The 19274-nt window shown below is 43.8% G+C and overlaps 1 protein-coding gene across 4 annotated transcripts in view; it reads right to left on the bottom strand.

The window, feature by feature from the left end:
• Positions 1 to 19274, bottom strand: part of agap1 (ArfGAP with GTPase domain, ankyrin repeat and PH domain 1) — a 727575-nt gene that overhangs the window by 188503 nt on the left and 519798 nt on the right. For all 4 annotated transcript variants that reach the window (XM_068035975.1, XM_068035972.1, XM_068035973.1 and 1 more), the window contains exon 11: positions 9403 to 9571. In XM_068035975.1, the coding sequence (XP_067892076.1) occupies positions 9403 to 9571 (169 nt within the window). The remainder of the gene's footprint in view (positions 1 to 9402; positions 9572 to 19274) is intronic.

The raw sequence follows: 19274 nt of genomic DNA, 5'->3' as shown, positions 1-19274 counted from the left end.
CCCCGAGACAATTTGTTATGACATCCGTGCCTGCTTTATTCACAATAATGAAAAGCTAGTCTGACCTCTTGATCAACGAACACCAAAATACTTGTAGCCAGTTTTTGTAGTAAATTGTCTCGAGGTGGGATATAACCCCTTTTCACAAGTATATAAACCTGTATTTCCATTCAAATAAAATTACTTTAGGACAGTGAAAGTCTCCATTATACATTTATAACACAGATACATCTCTATCTTCAGCACAGTGTCTAGCCTAGTAAAAACAACACCCATTATTTCTCATCAGAGAATTGCCTGTTCCAGTTACAGGGCTGTTTCACTCATTTTATTTCTTGTAAAACCTCTTTTTTCTGGGTAAGCAGTGTGAAAGCACACAGCGAGATCTGAGCAGCATAACACAAGATCTATGTCCATATGTCAGTGAGGGTGAAAATCAGGAACTAGGGTACTTAACCTCAAAGGGAACACAGACAGCCAGCAAAAAATGATATATATCAAAATATTTTTGTTTGCATCAGTGTTAACACACCTCCAGCCAGCTTTTTCTTTCGAGTGCAATGCTTATATCCACAGTCATCTTCTGATCACAGCACAGAGGAACGAGCAATGACTTGGTTTCATAGCATTGCGCTCTAACAGTCAGTGCAAACTTTCTGAAAACAGTGGCCCAAAATTTGCTGGGTTAATGCGCACGGTGTTGTTAGTGTGGAAATAGCCCAACATTCTGTTGCGAGATACAGCGTGAGCTGCTAATCAACACAAGTTGGTTGATTTTTGCCTTTCCACCATTAAGTCTCGTGAAAACGGCAGCTAGCCATCAAACTCCCGAGTTTCAAGAAATTGCTGCAAAAACAAAATAAACCCCCTGCAAGAAGTTAGGGCCAATACTTAACGACGTACGGACACTTTTAGCCCTGTACTGCCACTCGACCTCTGGAGTTTCATTCCTCCAGGTACTAGTAAATTGTTATGCTGATGCTGTTTACAATTTAATTTTTTTTTTAAACTTTAATCTCTTCCTCTCTCTCACAATCCAATCTTTCTCTCTTTTTATTTCTCTCTCTGCACTTGATTTGACTTTAATTCTTTGCCGTTCCTCTTTCTTTCTCAATCCTTAAATCTTGCTGGTTAAGAAGGTAGAGACTGGGAGCATAAAATCAGTTGGGATGGTGGGGTGGGGTGCCTGTCACCTACCCACCTCCGCTGGCATTTTACCAGCTGCGGGGAGGTGGCAGGCGGCCCACACACCCACCCTTGGTTCACTTGATGACCTCAGGCTATTAATTGCCTGACGACCATAAAATCCGGTCGTGGGTTCCAGGGATGGCAGAGGTGGGCTTGCTCACAACTTTCCAGCTGGTGGGCAGGGCCACTGCCTCCACGTTAAATCCCGGCCAGAGTGTCGGTCCCGCCATTCACTAAGACCCCAGATGCCTTGTTACCCTCACTGCACTGTTATCAGCTCGCACTCATAAAAAATAACAGCACAAAAAGTGCCCTTGCTGACAGGTTAGGGAAAAAAAATCTAACCAACAGACACGTCGCAAGATGCCCCATTCCAGCAAAATCCAGGCACACTGCACAGAAGGAAGTCCCCAGAACATTCTGTAATATAACAATCATTGGTACTCGATGGGATTTAATCACTATCCTCTCTCACCCCATTTTATGAAAAGGAGGAAATATATTTTATGCTAATATACTAATTAAAAAGGATAAAAACTGTCTGGTAATCCATGAGCATGCCTTGCAACATAACCCAAGGACCTTCTCAGCTTGTGCGTACTATTCTGGGAAGAGCAAGAGGGTCAAAACTTAGGGGAGGACACAATTCTGGCAGGACAAGTCACATTGAGGAGGAGAGGGTTTAGCGACAAGTAATACGGCACATTTGATACGGAGAGGACTGACTGCCTCACGATCAATGAACAACCCAATAAAGTTCAGTACAATTAACATCCTTAAAAAAAATTCACATATACTCAATTATGTTGGTGGGGGGAGGGTGGGGTCTCGTGGGCAATGTCAGGCAGTGAGAGCATAATAATACAAGCTCAAGATCTGAAGATATACTGCGTCACAATACTGTTAGAAGAGAATCAACAGGTTCTGCTCGCTACGTATTTCCAAATATTCAACAGAAAACATAACGTCTAATATTATATTGGAAAACAAGGAATTACTTAGCCAGTTCCACAGATATACAATTCACTCACAAACTTCTGATCAGAGTTAAACACTAGTAAATTTATTCTCAATAACCAATCATAATGCCTTCTCTTTCAACTCGCTTCTGTCAGGGACTGGCAGGGCCATCCATTTAAATCTTTTCTGGACAAGTGACCTTTCAATGAACTTGTTAAAAATGTCTCCCCGTTTCTAACCAAGTCATTCTTGCCAAGTGTTACTGGTGGGATGCTGGCAGTAGCAGCAGGTGAGAGAGATTATGAAGTGCAGCTAGAAAGTCTCAAATAAATCACTGACTAAATACATGACACAAGGAGCACTGAAGGACATCTCAGCAAGATCCAGCACTTTGTGCCATTAGGAGACTGAAGACATCAAATTATGTCTAGGGGTCAGTGGTTGGCATGGAGTATAAGGCAGATCTGCATAAGAGAGCTGTTTAAATGCTGCACACCAGCCAGCGATTAGAGGCGTCAATAGTGGCTTATTTGGTAGAAGTCTTGCCTCTGAGTCAGAAGGTCGAGGGTTCAAGTCCCAGTTCAGAAACTTGAGCACATAATGTAGGCTGACACTCTAGCGCAGTACTGAGGGAGTCTTGTCTTTTGGACAAGACCGTAAACCGAAGCCCCATTTGCACTCTCAGGTGGACATAAAGGATCCCACGGAACTATTACGAAGTAGAGCAGGGGAGTTTTCCCCGGTGTCCTGACTATTATTTATCTCTCATATCACCACTTAAAAAGATTGTCTGATCGTTATGTCATTGCTGTTTGTGGGAGCTTGCTGTGCACAAATTGGCTGCCATGGTTCCTATCTTACAACAGTATTTTATTGGCTGTAAAGTGCTTTGGGACGGCCTGAGGTTGTGAACGGTGCATGGTACAGAAGTGTAGCAGACAGGTTTGTGCCCATCACCCTCCGCATGCAGACTTCCAACTACAACAATGTAGTCATGGGTATGTGCAAAGCTGAGGCTACCTTTCCTCACAGTGAGAGAGAAAAAATTCCAAGAAAAGACAATACTCGTCATTCTTGCATCCCTTTAGCAGCCATTAACAAGCTGCACGAATGGAGCCAGTGACTGCACGTGCACACTCAATTCTGGACAATGTGGTGTGATGAGACCCAAGAAAGGGAAAGGTCAAAAAGTGACTTGAATCTGCTCGACATGGAAGAAAAGTACCGTCATCTCCGCAGGCCACCCAAAAGCAGTTCGTGTCCAATTAATTATTTTTTTATAGTTGCTGTCGCGATGGGCAGCCAATTTTTACAGTGAGGTCCCAGAAACAGCATATGAGATAAATGATTAGTCAATCAGACTTTGGTGGTGCTGTTGAAGGAGAACCATTGACCAGGACACCAGGAAAATTCACTAGTCTGCTTCAAATTGTGCTGTGGCATCTATTCCATTAACTTGAGCAAGTAGACAAGGCCTTGTTTTAATTGATTCTTGGAATGCTCTGAACAGCAAGGTGAAAGAGGCATAAATATTAGGGCATTCAAAATACAATTAGATGGTCAATTGGGAGAGTTAATGAACTAAAGGGACTAGTTTCAATGGACAGAATGGCCTTTATTTCTCCTACATTAATCAGAGTTCTTTATACCAAGACTGGATATCAAACATGAAAGCATTTCAGATCCAGCTTCCAACATCTTGATGGTCACAAGAAGTAAAGGAACCAAAAATTATTCTAATACTGTTTTTGTGTTAGTGTCACTTTCCAAAATGCATGCTCTGCAGGATAACTTCACTACAACGAATATGTCCTGTGGCTGAGCCACAGGTCTATCACAAGAGGAGCTGGCAGGAGGATTAGTTTTGGACTGTTCCAATAAAGACCAAGAACAAATATGATGAGCTGAATAGCCTCCCTCTTTGCTATAAACTCCTATCATTCTATACTACAGGAGAGTTTGAAGGCAGCTTTTGAGCTGAATCATCCTGTTCCAGTCGGGGGTAAACTTCATAAATCCCATGATAACAGTGAACAGCAGCGCTGGCAAGGGCACCCAGAGTGGCGAAGGCTTCTAAAGGTTTCAGAATGCGCTGGAGCAGCCAACTTAAAATTAATACATACACAGAAGAACTGAGTAGGGGGCCATCAGCCTGCTATTTGAACACAATAAAAAGATCATTTCATCCAAACATGAACACTTGCTATTAAAATTGTAAGAGTGGGATAAATTTATGAAAATATATTTTAATTCTAGACAAAGTGATATTTTTTCCTCTAAACACTGTAGCTTTGATTTCTCACATCATGAACCACAACAGAAGTAACACAACAATAACAGGACAGGGTCTCTTTAAGGAGAGAACTGCTCTCCTATACAGCCAATTACTTCTCCATGTCTGTCAGTCAAAGGAAAAATGACTGAACCCATTAGATCAAACCTTTGCCACTGCTCATAATGCACCTCTTAGGCCTCATTAATCTGAGTCAGCAGCACACAGCCAGCGGTGCTCAACAAGGCAACGAGCGCCTCCCCCACACCCCACGTGAGTCCTCTCATCTCCGAAAACAGGGCTAATCAAGCTATCCTTATTACCCGACTCACTGTCATGTGAACAGCATTCATTCCTAACTGCTCTCATTATGGGCCCATCTTCAGAGACGTCTGACTGGAAAGAAAGTCTGATCGCATTAATATTCATGACAATAATTAGTATTCTAGGTCACTGAATATTCATGCTATTATTTTGGTTTTATGGGTTGGACAAAGTCCTTACTGTCAGCGTAGAGGGGACTTGCAATCTTGGGCTTTTATAGATCAAAATTCTATCGCATTCACATTCTGTGCTGAGTGGAAACCTTGCTACATGACACTGACAGCTAGATGACCGAAAGTTTACATCTTTGAAGTTTACAGCTGCGATAAATGAATTTATCAAATGAAACACAAAATTAACAAGACAACTACAATTCTTGTTAAGCTGCACAGAGCTGGGGTATGTGTTCTGCACTCTATTTGCAGAAATGCTATCTATGTAAAGACTTGCAGGTTTACTGTTCTCACACAAATAAATATAAATAAGTTAATGATGTCCTGGAGGGTTTTGATAGAAATTTATGAGTGGTTTCAGATTAATGTCAGCAAGACAGTTAATAGGCAAAACACGTCTGCAAACGTCTTTTTAATGCCTAGACCCAAGAGTTGCTCAGCACAATCAGACCAACTGTTAAAGGGTTTGAGAATTAAATCAGTCCATCTTAGGCACCGAAAAGCAAAGGATTCGGATATGTCGCATTGTCAAAGCAATATATTAGAAATTGGAAAGCTATTAGACTAGAAGTGCAAGCTGTAGATCTACAGAAGTGTGCATTTCTCTTCTAATTACAGCAACTGACTATACATCACACGTCAGAGAGGATTATTATATCGAGCAACTTTATGCTATATCAAGCCCAGTCTTCTCCCTTCCTCTCCTGAACGTGCTGACTCACACCGAGTTATGTATCCGATTCCATAGGCACTGGCTACCAGTCTCTACCTAGCCCCGAGTGCCAATCGTTCATGTGTGAGCCCAGCGAGCATTGGTATATTACCTGACCCAAAGCTGCCCTCAACCGAGTTGGTTTGTCTATTTAAACAAAAATGCATCTTCTTGAAAAGCAATAAAAGATATCAAACTCAATCAAGTTAAACATCATTTTTTTGTAATCCTTTGCTTTCTACAAGCAATCCTGCTGGCTGACTCTCTTTAGATCAAGCGTGAAGTCACTAATTTCCCATCTCAGATTCCTGGCTTTTCTGGTATGTGCTGGTTCTGGAAATAAGATCCTTGCACATCTTTATTACGAATACCTGACTTTGACTTCTGATGCCTCCTAACAAGATTGACCAGGCATGGTTCAGTTATTATTCTATAAATTTTATCCACAGGATATACTGCAGCAACTTGCCAAGGCTTCTTTGGGAGCATTTCCGTGACCTCGAAGACCTAAAAGGACAAGACATGGGAACAACACTACCTTCAAATCCCTCTTCAAGTCACACACCATGCTAACTTGGGTGGGTCCAAATCCTAGAACTCCCTACCTTACAGCACAGTGGGAGCACCTTCACCACACGCACTGCAGTAGTTCAAGAAGGCGGCTCATCACCATCTTCTCAAGGGCAACTGGGGATGGGCAATAAATGCTGGCCTTGCCAGTGATGCCCACATGCTGAGAATTAATCAGCAGGTCTGGCAGCATCTGTGCAGAGAGAAACAGAGCTAGCTTTTCAACGACCTGAAAAGTTGGCCAGGATTTTATGCTGACGACGGGGGTCTCGCCGAGAACCCTGTGTTGCCTATTCTGTGGAAGGCCCGCTGAAGCTAGTGCCAATTAGGCACTTAAGTGGACAGTGACGGGCCTTCCACGGGATCAAGGACCTCAGCAATGGAAGTCCTGCCCTCGGAGGACTGCTGACCAATAAGAGACCGGCAGCTCTTCGACTGATCAGCGCCGCCGCACAGGCGGTGGCTGCTGTGGTGAAGTACCTACCCGAGGCCTAGGAGCGTTGCGGGACCCAGGCCACAGGTAGTGGGAGGGGTCTCACGGTGGAGGGGGTCTGGGGGCGGGGGGGGGAGGGGAGTGGCGTTTTTAGCAAAGGCAGGGAGCTGGTTCTCAGCGGCCCCCAGTTACCGATGCCAGGTCCCTCATTCAGACACTAAGTAACTTTTAACGAGGGACCCCCCCCCCCCCCCGCCCCGACCCCTGCCATCGGAGCCAGGAAGCAGCCTGCACGATTGTTTTTGCCATGCTTCCCATGCAGCGATAGGGCCACCCACCGCACGGTTAATTGTGTCAGCGGCAGGATGAGGCCCTTAAATGGGCATTAATTGCCCAGTTATGGGCCTTAATTGGTGGCGCGGCGGGAAGGCTGTTCACAGGCCTTCCCGCCCTGGACTTCATTTTGGCAGAGGCGGGAAGGTGGCGGGGGAACCATCACACCCGATTTCATGCACGTCCCGCCTCCAAACCCGCTGCGGGGGACAGCATAAAACTCCCCCCCCGTTAGCTCTATTTCTCTCTCCAAGGTGCTGCCAGACCTGCTGAGTATTTCCTGCACTTTCTGTTTTTGTTTCAGATTTCCAGCATCTGCAGTATTTTGCTTTTATTATATTGCTGCGATTTATTTTTAAGTGCAATCTACAGTGTTTTCTTAGAATTCAAAAGCTTAATGCATTTTAAAAGCAGGTTCCATTTCTGCAGTAAATTACAACTTTAAAAAAGTGGGGCTCCGAATGGGAGGAGGCCTGATAAGAAAATAATAGTTTGGCAACGTTTGGAAAAGATTTGAGAAAAGTTTGAATCATCTAGTGGCTAATAATAAAGCTGCAAAGTTTATTTTTCATGTTTTCTACATCAAGTAACGGATCACGCAAATGAAACAGCTCTGAATTAAAGGAGAGTAGACGGTATCACTCTTTTTACGAACATTATTTGTTTCAAGACTTTCCCCCATTTACCGTGCACAACACACAACACGGTAAAGAAAAGTCAACCTTGAAGTGAGGAGCCAGTTCCACCAATAAATCTACTGCTAGTGTGAGTTAAACATGATTGGCTGTTAAGCCATTACCTGGGGAGACTACGGGCACATTTCTTTGCTCTTCTGCGCTCAATATCATGCTTTGAGGCCGCCCTCATTCCCCTGATAAAACACAATGGTGCTTGTTCGGCTCAGATCACGGTGCGCTGGTCTGCCAAAGTTTACACTGTCAAATCAGCTGTCGGATCCTGAATCACAGCATCAAAATAAAAACTGCCTGATTCTGTCACTGGGATGAGAGTGTAAGCAGTGTAACCTGGTGGTGAGGCCTGGTCTGAAATAATAAGGCCACTCTTGACAGCTGCTTATGTAAATGCTGAAAAATAATTGCACATTAAGTAATGACAGATTAACTTTCAGTGCGATTTGGATAGTGTGGGGGAATGGGACAGACTGGATTGCTCTACAGAGAGCCAGCATGCACTCAATTGACTGAATGGCCGCCTCCTGTGTCGTGACTACTCTATGACTCTATATAACACCCGAATTGACACCACCGTGTCAGCCAATGAGTTTGAGACAGGGCAGTACTTGTGGCTTTAATTTCTGAAACTACAGCAAACAGTCTCTTGAATGCAGTCAGTGGAGAATAGCTACAACTTGCGTGCGTTAACATTAAACTCTGTCACTTCGAGGAGTGCGGTCTCCAGGCGTGATTTACAAGGGAATCACCCAATCATCCCCATCATGGCCTGGACTTGTGGCATCGCTATATGCAGCATACCCTCTTGATAGCTCATCTCTCGTACTTAAGCTCCAATGGCAACGCAGGTGCCAGAAGATCATCGTGTCACCGAATAGTCTTAGGGATAGCAATGAGCATACTTTGTTTATGTTGGGGGTGGGGGGAACATTATATGAGACATCCAGCATAACTTTGACACTTGGGAGTTACTTTCCCTTGTTATCACACTGTTTAATGCGTATGCATAAAATTCTTTTGTGGACTGGTTTAATGGAGTTATTAACCCTTTTATTTTGAATGGGATAACAAATGCATTAACATTGTGTAGTAGGAAACGTATGTAAATGTAGCAACTGGTATACTTCTGGAGGAAATTAAAGCCTCAAGTCAGTGATTAGGTTTGCTAATCTGCATTGACAGTTTTGCTAAAGCCCCTTTTAAAGAGGAAAAAAGTACAATACCAATCAGAGAGTGGGGAGTTTGCTCCCATTTTGTTGTCTCAACTTCTGTGGACAAAAAAAAAATCAGATACAGGAAGTACTTTCCTCCCCTCATTTAATTTGCTAATTATCTCTGATTAGTCCTTCTCCACCTCCTTAAGCTGTTCCCACGATTCACAGACAGCTGTTCGTCTCACTAACTGACACAGAAACGTGGCAGCCACTATTTTGATAGCAGGACAGATCACTCTGCTGCTTCATTAGTCGACAACTGACTGAGAATCGCAAAAAAAAGGAAAGGAACTCAATGGTGGCTTTGCATTGCAGCATACTAAGTGAACTGGCTTGTGTCATATTATCGAGGGCACCTGCAAACGCACTGAAAAGCTGGTCTCTACACTAGACTGGAAGCAAGTACAAAAATCTCTTTCCTGGTTACTCTGCTAACACAGTACGCTGCATGCACTTCAGACACGCCTGCAAGCTCAACTCTGTAGCCATTTCTGGCGGTCACCTTCTCCAAGAGCCAGTTGCATTACTCACCCGGGTTCTGCGAAATGTGCAAACTGCTCAGGTCTTTGGGCAGACCGTTTGTTTTGGGACTGGAGAGAGGGGCACAGGCTGAGGTGGCACGAGGGGGCCGCTTCCCAGGGACTTTGACTGTCGTCCGAAGAAGGTCGATCTCCTTTCCATGGACATTCTGCATGTAATCCTGGGCAGAGACACAAAAACACGCACGTGAAAACGTTGGCATTTAAAATGGTCCATTTTTAGAATTAACATCCCAAATAAATACAGCAGGATAGATAATAACAAGATGAGTTTAAGTGCATTAAGCTAATAAGCGTATTATTGCACGCGTAAAATGACTATATTCACCAAATATGACCCCAACAGTTACATACAATCATGAGCGCAACATCTTTTTGTCCAAATTTCACCCAAAAAGATCCTTTTTTAAAGATCAAATAATGTAAATGTCATATAGATATTTAAAAAAAAATTTAAATACCAGATTTTAAAAAACACTTTATTTCTATTCTGACTAATTTTATTCTCATAAAGCTGCCCAGATACTGGCAGAGATATTTGCCAACATCAAGCCCCAGTTATTGCATGCGCGACAGAATCTCAAATTCAAGTCAGCTCATTGTGGTTTTCATGTGCAAATGCTGTCTCTATAATCAATTGAGTCACTTGTGTCCCAAGTACTGATCAGAACAGAAAGATCTTAACAAGACACAAGGGCAATTCAAACCAAAATACTCAAACAACTCTTAACAAGTCACTGGAGACTACTTGATGCAAGTCTCCACAAGTGTGGTCCTTGCAAACCTCTGCCCCGTAACAGCTTGAAAATAGTAATTGCAAACCTATTTGCATTTATTGCTGTTCATCAACCCCAAAAACGTAACTGGGAGGGCCTCTGGGCCATTGTCTCTCTCAGACAGCATCAATAAACTAGGTGACTGGGTGCACAAATCCACCCTCTTTGCTCCCATGCTGCCACTTGTTTTTACACTGGGCTCCTAATTATGTTGCATCTATTGCCATCCACTTAATTAGCTGCATTAATGTGATTTCTTTTCACATAGTCAAGCAATTAAGAGCTATGATTGAGTTTCATTCAATTAGCCTCAACAAACATGCTAATTGATGCCCCAGATGCAAATGAGGTGCGATGAGGGAAACCTGCTAGCGATCGGCGATTCTGTCACAAAACCACGGCTCTTTGAGCACTGACAGGGAGACAGCAGCAGCTCAGATACCTCCAGCACAACCTCCTGCTACTTCTATCACAAAATGAACTGGTCCCTTGTTAATCGACGCTGCCGTTTATGGGAAGTTATCGAGAATAGACACTGTGCACTATTAGATCTAAAGAATCAAGAATTCCCACATACATTTTAAAAAGAGGGTTCAAGACTCTATTGAATAAATATGCCTTTTTAAAGGAGAGATGTTGCAGTCTTTTCCAGAGGGAGGGCAGATCTCAGGCAAGAGCAATATGTGGAAGAACCACAAAAGTCCTGCCCTGAAAACTCCACACAAAGCAGACAGGGAGAGTATTTGAAGAGTTGGAAGCAACTGGCAGCACTGGTGTGCTCTGATTTTATATATACAAAGCCAGGTTTTTTCAGTCAGAGTCTTTACCATGCTAATGCTGCCCCCTCTAAGCAATGAAGTAAAGTAGCAGACCATTACCATGACATTGTTCATCAACTCCTGATATACACCAACATCCCAACAGAAATCATGATATAATGTGAGGACATACTAACAGGAATTATGACATACTATGAAGACAAAGAACACTGCATAAAAGGGCCTGTTACTTGGGTTGCGTTCTCTGAATAAAATGGAAACCTGAACCTTGCTGTACTTAAGAAACAGCTGGAAAAGTCTTACAAAGGCACTCAGAGTTCGGCAGAATTAAATACGTTCCTTTATGGTTTCTTTGTACACACATGTGGAACCAGATGTTAACATTTATCGATACATTAACAAGACAAAATTCAAGAATGGACATTCATTTTGAGAAATTGTATGTTTTTTAAAACTTCTTGCAAAGATTGCTTGATGGACTGATCAGCAATTTACAACTTCATCTGCCGCTTCATAAAGTACCAACAATCTTCTCCATAGGGCTTTAGTGAGTCAGGATCGTGATTTATTCTGCTGTGGCCCGTATGTCTCAATTTGTGAAGTGATCCAGTACTGAAGTTACAGCAATACATTGCCAACAACACAAAAGGCTAGGCTTGGATGTCCATCTCATCGCCCTGGGATTTCACCACTACCAGCCCACAGGACAGAGGTATGAACAAGAAAACCAAATTCCAAGAGACGCTTTGACAATATATTGAACAGATTATCTAGAAATCAGAAGTGTAGAATGCCTGTTTTCTACCCCTCCCATGTCCCTGGAGATGTAGATCTGTTGGGCTCATCAGAGTGGAAGGATTCGCCAAACTTCGGCATTGTGACTGCAGTCAACAAAATAGAGCAAAAGAGTCCAAAATTGCAGCATCCAGTATAGTTCAATGCAATATTAGAAGGTGAATTGTACCAGCATTTCTTTTTTAGCAGAAAGGCAAATGTTTCTGTAGCAAAGAAGAAACTTAAATTTATACAGAGCCTTTCACAACCTCAGGATGTCCCAAAGAGCTTCACTGCTAATAAAGTACCTTTGAAGTGCAGTTTCTATTATTTTTTTATTATCCTTTCATGGGATGTGGGCGTCGCTGGCTAGGCCAGCATTTATTGCTCATCCCTAATTGCCCTCGAGAAGGTGGTGGTGAGCTGCCTTCTTGAACCGCTGCAGTCCTTGGGGTGTAGGTACACCCACAGTGTTGTTAGGAAGGGAGTTTCAGGATTTTGACCCGGTGACGGTGATGGAACGGCGATATTGTTCCAAGTCAGAATGTTGTGTGACTTGGAGGGAACTTGCAGATGATGGTGTTCCCATGTGTCTGCTGCCCATGTCCTTCTAGTTAGTAGAGGTCGCGAGTTTGGAAGGTGTTCTCGAAGGACCCTTGATGAGTTGCTGCAGTGCATCTTATAAATAGTACACACTGCTGCCATTGTGCATTGGTGGTGGAGGGAGTGAACGTTGAAGATTGTAGATGGTGGGCCAATCAAGCAGGCTGCTTTGTCCTGGATGGTGTTGAGCTACTTGAGTGTTGTTGCAGCTGCACCCATCCAGGCAAGTGGAGAGTATTCCATCACACTCCTGACTTGTGCCTTGTAGACAGGTTGACAGGCTTTGGGGAGCCAAAAGGTTGAATTATTTGCCGCAGAATTCCTAGCCTTTGACCTGCACTGGCAACCACAGTATTTATGTGGCTGGTCCAGTTCAGTTTCTGTTCAATGGTAACCCCCAGGATGTTGATAGTGGCGGATTCAATGCTGGTAAAGCCATTGAATGCCAAGGGGAGATGGTTAAATTCTCTCTTGTTGGAGATGATCATTGCCTGGCACTTGTATGGGGCAAATGTTACTTGCCACTTATCAGCCCAAGCCTGAATGCTGTCCAGGTCTTGCTGCATATGGACACGGACTGCTTCAGTATCTGAGGCGTCACGAATGGTGCTGAACATTGTGCAATCATCAGCGAACTTCCCCACTTATGACATTAAGATGCAAGGAAGGTCACTGATGAAGCAGCTGAAGATGGTTGGGCCTAGGACACTACCCTGAGGAACTCCTGCAGTGATGTCCTGGGACTGAGATGATCGACCTCCAACAACCACAACCATCTTCCTTTGTGCTAGGTATGACTCCAACACCACAGCGCTTTCCCCCGATTCCCACAGACTTCAATTTTGCTAGGGCTCCTTAATGCCAGACTCTGTCAAATGCTGCCTTGATGTCAAGGGCAGTCACCCTCACCTCACCTCGTAAATTCAGCTCTTTTGTCCACGTTTGGACCAAGGCTGTAATGAGGTCAGGAGCTGAGTGGCCCTGGTGAAACTCAAGCTGAGCGTCAGTGAGCAGGTTACTGCTGAGCAAGTGCCGCTTGATAGCACTGTCGACGACCCCTTCCATCACTCTGCTGATGATCGAGAGCAGGCTGATGGGCCAGTAACTGGCCGGATTGGATTTGCCCTGCTTTTTGCGGACAGGACATACCTGGGCAATTTTCCATCTTGTCGGGTAGATGTCAGTGTTTCATGGAAATGTGGCAGCCAATTATGTAAACAGCAAGGCCCCAAAAACAGCAAGGAAATGAATGACCACATCATCTGTTTTTAGCGCTATTGAGATGTATAATCTGGGCAGGACACTGGGAAAATCCCTCTGCTTTTCAGCAAATAATGTCAATGGATCCTTTATATCCTCCTGAGAGGGTAATGAGGCCTCAGGTGAACATCTCGGGATATCAGCTGATAGTGGTGAAATCCCATGGTGATGAGATGGACATGATGCTTGCACTCAATTTATATTCACAATCGCCCTGCACAAACAACCTTAATCTGCTTCTTCCTCTAATGCACTTTAAAAAAATGTCTTTATATCAGGGTTTCTTGTTACCACCCATTACCCTGCAATCAATAGGTACTTGCTTCTAGCTGTGCCGGTTAATATTTATCCATGAATCAACATCATTAAAATTGCTGATCAGATGATCTGGTCATTATCTCATTGCTGTTTGTAGAATCTTACTGTGTGCAAATTGACAACCATATTTCCGAAATAACAGTGACTGCACTTCAAAAAATATTTCATTGGCTGTAAAGTGTTTTGGCAAATCTTAATGTTGTGAAAGGTGCTATATAAATGCAAGTTCTTTTTTTAGACCAATTTTAATGAAATCCCAGGCATAGGTGATGGGAAGTAATTTATCCTGCGTTCCTCACCTCCCCCTTTGTTCAGCAGAACAATGCTGCGTACCTCTGCTCGATATCTAACCAAGTCTAGAAGCTCAGGCAGCACTGGGGCCACGATACATATCCTTCAGCACAACCAGTTGATAAACTGGAATGTACTACTAGGGTCATCTCCAAAACAAAAACTGACCTAGAGAGGGCTGGCATCTTTTGAGAAGTCAGAAACAAAACAAGGAGATGGGCACAGTGCGTGGATTAACACTATCATTTGATTTGAGATGTCTGCTTTGATGCTGATGAAAAACAAGACTTGCATCTATATAGCACTTTCCATGACCTTCAGAACATCCCAAAGCGCTTTTACAACCAATAAAATAATTTTAAAATATAGTCCCTGTTACAATGTAGGAAATACAGCAGCCTATTTGTGCACAGCAAGCTCCCAGCAGCAGCAATGAGATAATGATCTGTTGTAGTAATGTCAGTTGAGGGAAAGGTATCGGCCAAGTGACCAAGTAGAACTTCCCTGTTCATCTTCAAAATAGTGCCATGAGATCTTTTATGTCCACCCGAGGGGGCAGGTGGGGCCTTGGTTTAATGTCTCCTCTGAAAGATGCTACCTCCGACAGTGCAGCACTCCCGCAGCACAGCCCTGGGAATGTTAGCCTAGATTTTTGTGCTCAAGCCTCTGAAGTGGGACTTGAACCCAAAACCTTCTGCGTCAGAGGCGAGAGTGCTACCAACTGAGGCACAGCCGACATCTTCTTTAATTTTAAATTCATAATTAACCAATGGCTTCATTTCAGAAAACGCATGAGGTGGGGAGAGAATGGGGATGGGAAAGTTATCTTTTATTTTAAAAAGCAGCCTTTTAGTGTTCTATTTACAATGTTAGAAATTCCTGACAGCTCATTCAAAAACCTGCCTATCTGGTGCAAAACCAAACAGATGGGAGTCCTACGCCTAAATGTGTTTTCAAACAATGTACTTTCTCCCTGTAATCTTGGTTTGTGATTTCCCTAATGTAACAGAAAACCTTCATCAATAATATCTTTATCTCCTGCACCAGCTTCCTTAATTGTCTGGTAACTGAAATTATACTTAATAATCTAATTGTGTGGACCTTTGGGTGTCATTAACAATTAAACAACTCAAATTAGGGAAAGCACTAATTGGGAAGCCAGGACAGTTGGCTCTCTCACTCTAATATAAGCAGCATATACTAAAGCTTGCTTAACGTTCTGTACATCAGTGCATTTATCTTAACAGCAGATTTGTTTGGCTGTACATAGCATTATATCCTTCATCAAGTTATACGATTTAACTTTTTGATGTTAAATACTTAAAATGGGAAAAATGTACAGGGCTGCTGGGAAAGAGCGGGACTAATTAATAACATTGAAAAATCTGTAGGAAGTTGAAGTGTCCGGAATTACAGGAAGATGGTTTTAATTTAACAAGCTCCAAAGTCGTTCTTACGACTACACTTGTTAAGAAATTGCAATCTGCTTCTCCTCCAGAAGAATGTAAAATGCAATTCGTAGTGAGCTTACTGGACTGAAGGCTCTTGGGTTAAATGAGTTAATTAAGGACAGCCAGAACAGATTTGTAAAAGGCAGATCATACTTGAATCTAATTGAATTTTTTGATGAAGTAACAGGGAAGATTGACTAAGGGAATGCGGTGGATGTTGCCTATATGGATTTTAAGAAAGCATTTCATAAAGTACCACATAAAAGGCAGGTTAACAAAATTGAGGCTCATGGAACAGGGGGGCTATTAATTGGATAAAATATTGGCTGAAGGACAGAATACAGTGAGTTGTGGTAAATGGTTGTTTTTCAGATTGGAGGATGGTAGGCAGTGGTGTTCCCCAAGGGTCAGAGCTAGGCTCACTGCTTTTTTTGAGATATATAAATGACTTGCATCTTGGAACACAGTGGAATTTCAAAATTTGCCAAAGATGCCAAACTTGGAGGTGTGGCAAACAGTGAGAATGAGATGAATTACCTGCAAAGGGACATTGATAGGCCAGCAGAATGGGCAGACAGTGGCAGATGGAATTTAATAGACAAGTGTGAGGTGATATATTTTGGCAGAAGTGTTAGGGTGAGGCAATATAGATTTAGTGGCACAGTTCCAAAGAGTGCGCAGGAACAGAGGGACCTGGGGGTGCATGTGCATCGATCTTTGAAGGTGGCAAGACATATTGAGAGAGTGGTTTGGAAAGCATATGGGATCTTGGACCTCATAAATAGAGGCATTGAGTACAAAAGCAGGGAAGCTATGCCAAATCTTTATAAAGCTCTATTTAGGCCCCAACTAGAGTACTGTATCCAGTTCTAGTCACCACTTTTATGAAGAATGTGAGGGTCCTTGAGAGGGTGCAGAGGAGATTTACCAGAATGGTTCCAGGGATGGGGGATTTTAGTTTCAAAATTAGGTTGGAAAAGCTGAGGTTGTTCTGATTGAAGCAAAGGAGATTGAGGGGAAATTACATAGAGGTATACAAGATTATGACAGGCTTAAATAAGTTAGACATGGACAAACTGTTCAAATTCACAAATGGTACAAAGACTAGGGGACATAGTTTGAAGTTTTGGGCAAGAATGCAGAGGGAATGTGAGGAAGAACTTTTTTTGATGCAGCAAGTGGTAATGACCTGAAACTTGCTGCTGACAAGGGTGGTGGAAGCAGAGACAGGCAATGGTTTCAAAAGGAAATTGGGTGGGCCCTTTAAGGAAATAAACTTGCAGGGCTACCAGGATCGAGCGGGGTATTGGGACAGACGGATTGCTCTGCAGAGAGCTGGTATGGACTCGATGGGTCGAATGGCTTCCTTCTGTGATGGAAATGACTCTATGATCTAACCTTGGGTGTACAGGCCACAATTTCAAAATCTGAAGATGACACAAAACTTAGAAGTACTGTGAACTGTGAGGAGGATAGTTTTTTTTAAAAATTCATTCATGGGATGTGGACATCGCTGGCCTGGCCAGCATTTATTGCCCATCCCTAATTGCCCCAGAGAAGGTGGTGGTGAGCTGCCTTCTTGAACCGCTGCAGTCCATGTGAGGTAGGTACACCCACAGTGCTGTTAGGAAGGGAGTTCCAGGATTTTGACCCAGTGACAGTGAAGGAACGGTGATATAGTTCCAAGTCAGGATGGTGTGCGACTTGGAGGGGAACTTGCAGGTGGTGGTGTTCCCATGTATTTGCTGCCCTTGTCCTTCTAGTTGGTAGAGGTCACGGGTTTGGAAGGTGCTGTCTAAGGAGCCTTGGTGCATTGCTGCAGTGTATCTTGTAGATGGTACACACTGCTGCCACTGTGCGTCAGTGGTGGAGGGAGTGAATGTTTGTGGATGGGGTGCCAATCAAGCGGGCTGCTTTGTCCTGGATGGTGTCGAGCTTCCTGAGTGTTATTGGAGCTGCACCCAGCAGGCAAGTGGAGAGTATTACATCACACTCCTGACTTCGGCCTTGTAGATGGTGGACAGGCTTTGGGGAATCAGGAGGTGAGTTACTCGCCTCAGGATTCCTCGCCCCTGACCTGCTCTTGTAGCCACGGTATTTATATGGCTACTCAAGTTCAGTTTCTGGTCAATGGTAGCCCCTAGATGTTGATAGTGGGGGATTCAGCTATGGTAATGCCATTGAATGTCATGGGGAGATGGTTAGATTCTCTCTTGTTGGAGATGGTCATTGCCTGGCATTTGTGTGGTGCAAATGTTACTTGCCATTTATCAGCCCGAGCCTGGATATTATCCAAGACTTGCTGCATTTCTACATGGACCGCTTCAGTATCTGAGGAGTCACGAATGGTGCTGAACATTGTGCAATCACCAGCAAACATCCCCACTTCTGACCTTATGATGGAAGGAAGGTCATTGATGATGCAGCTGAAGATGGTTGGGCCTAGGACACTACCCTGAGGAACTCCTGCATTGATGTCCTGGAGCTCAGACGATTGACCTCCAACAACCACAACCATCTTCCTTTGCGCTAGGCATGACTCCAACCAGCAGAGTGATAAACCTCAAGAGGACATTGGCAGGCTGGTGGAATGGGCAGGCAAGTAGCAGATGAAATTTAATGCAGACAAGCTTGAAGTGATTCATTCTGGCAGGAAGAATGAGGCAAAGCAATATCAATTAAAGGGCACAATTCTAAAGGCGGTGCAGGAGCAGACGGATCCGGGGGTATATGTGCACATATCATTGGAGGTGGCAGAGCAGGTTGAGAAAGCAGTTAATTAGGTACATGGGATCCTGGGTTTCATAAAGAGGGGCACAGAATACAAAAACAAGGGACATACGAACACGTGATTACAGCTGTGTACAGGTGTGGAGGTGGCAGTGATTACAGCTGTGTACAGGTGTGGATGTATTGGTGATTCCAGCTGTGGATTTATTGGCGATTACAGCTGTGTACAGGTGTGGCGTATCAGTGATTACAGCTGTGTACAGGTATGGGTGTGGTGGTGATTACAGCTGTGCACAGGTGTGGATGTGGCAGAGATTACAGTTGTGGGTGTGGCAGTGATTACAGCTGTGCACATGTATGAGTGTGGCAGTGATTACAGCTGTGTACAGGTATGGGTATGGTGATTACAGCTGTGCACAGGTGTAGATGTGGCAGAGACTACAGCTGTGTACAGGTGTGGGTGTGGGTGTGGCAGTGATTACAGCTGTGTACAGGTGTGGATGTATCGGTGATTACAGCTGTGTATGTGTGGTGATTACAGCTGTGTACAGTTTTGGGTGTATCGGTGTTTACAGCTGTGTAGAGGTGTGGGTGTGGCAGTGATTACAGCTGTGCAGAGGTGTGGATGTGGCAGTGATTACAGCTGTGCAGAGGTGTGGATGTGACAGTGATTACAGCTGTGCACAGGTGTGGTTGTGGCAGTGATTACAGCTGTGCAGAGGTGTGGGTGTGGCAGTGATTACAGCTGTGCACAGGTGTGGATGTGGCAGTGATTACAGCTGTGTACAGATGTGGAGGTGGCAGTGTTTACATCTGTGTACAGGTGTGGAGGTGGCAGTGATTACAGCTGTGTACAGGTGTGGTGTATTGGTGATTACAGCT

Source organism: Heterodontus francisci, chromosome 7 (genome assembly GCF_036365525.1).
Source record: "Heterodontus francisci isolate sHetFra1 chromosome 7, sHetFra1.hap1, whole genome shotgun sequence".
NCBI classification, from domain to species: Eukaryota; Metazoa; Chordata; class Chondrichthyes; order Heterodontiformes; family Heterodontidae; genus Heterodontus; species Heterodontus francisci.
This window is presented reverse-complemented; position numbering and strand designations above follow the sequence as displayed.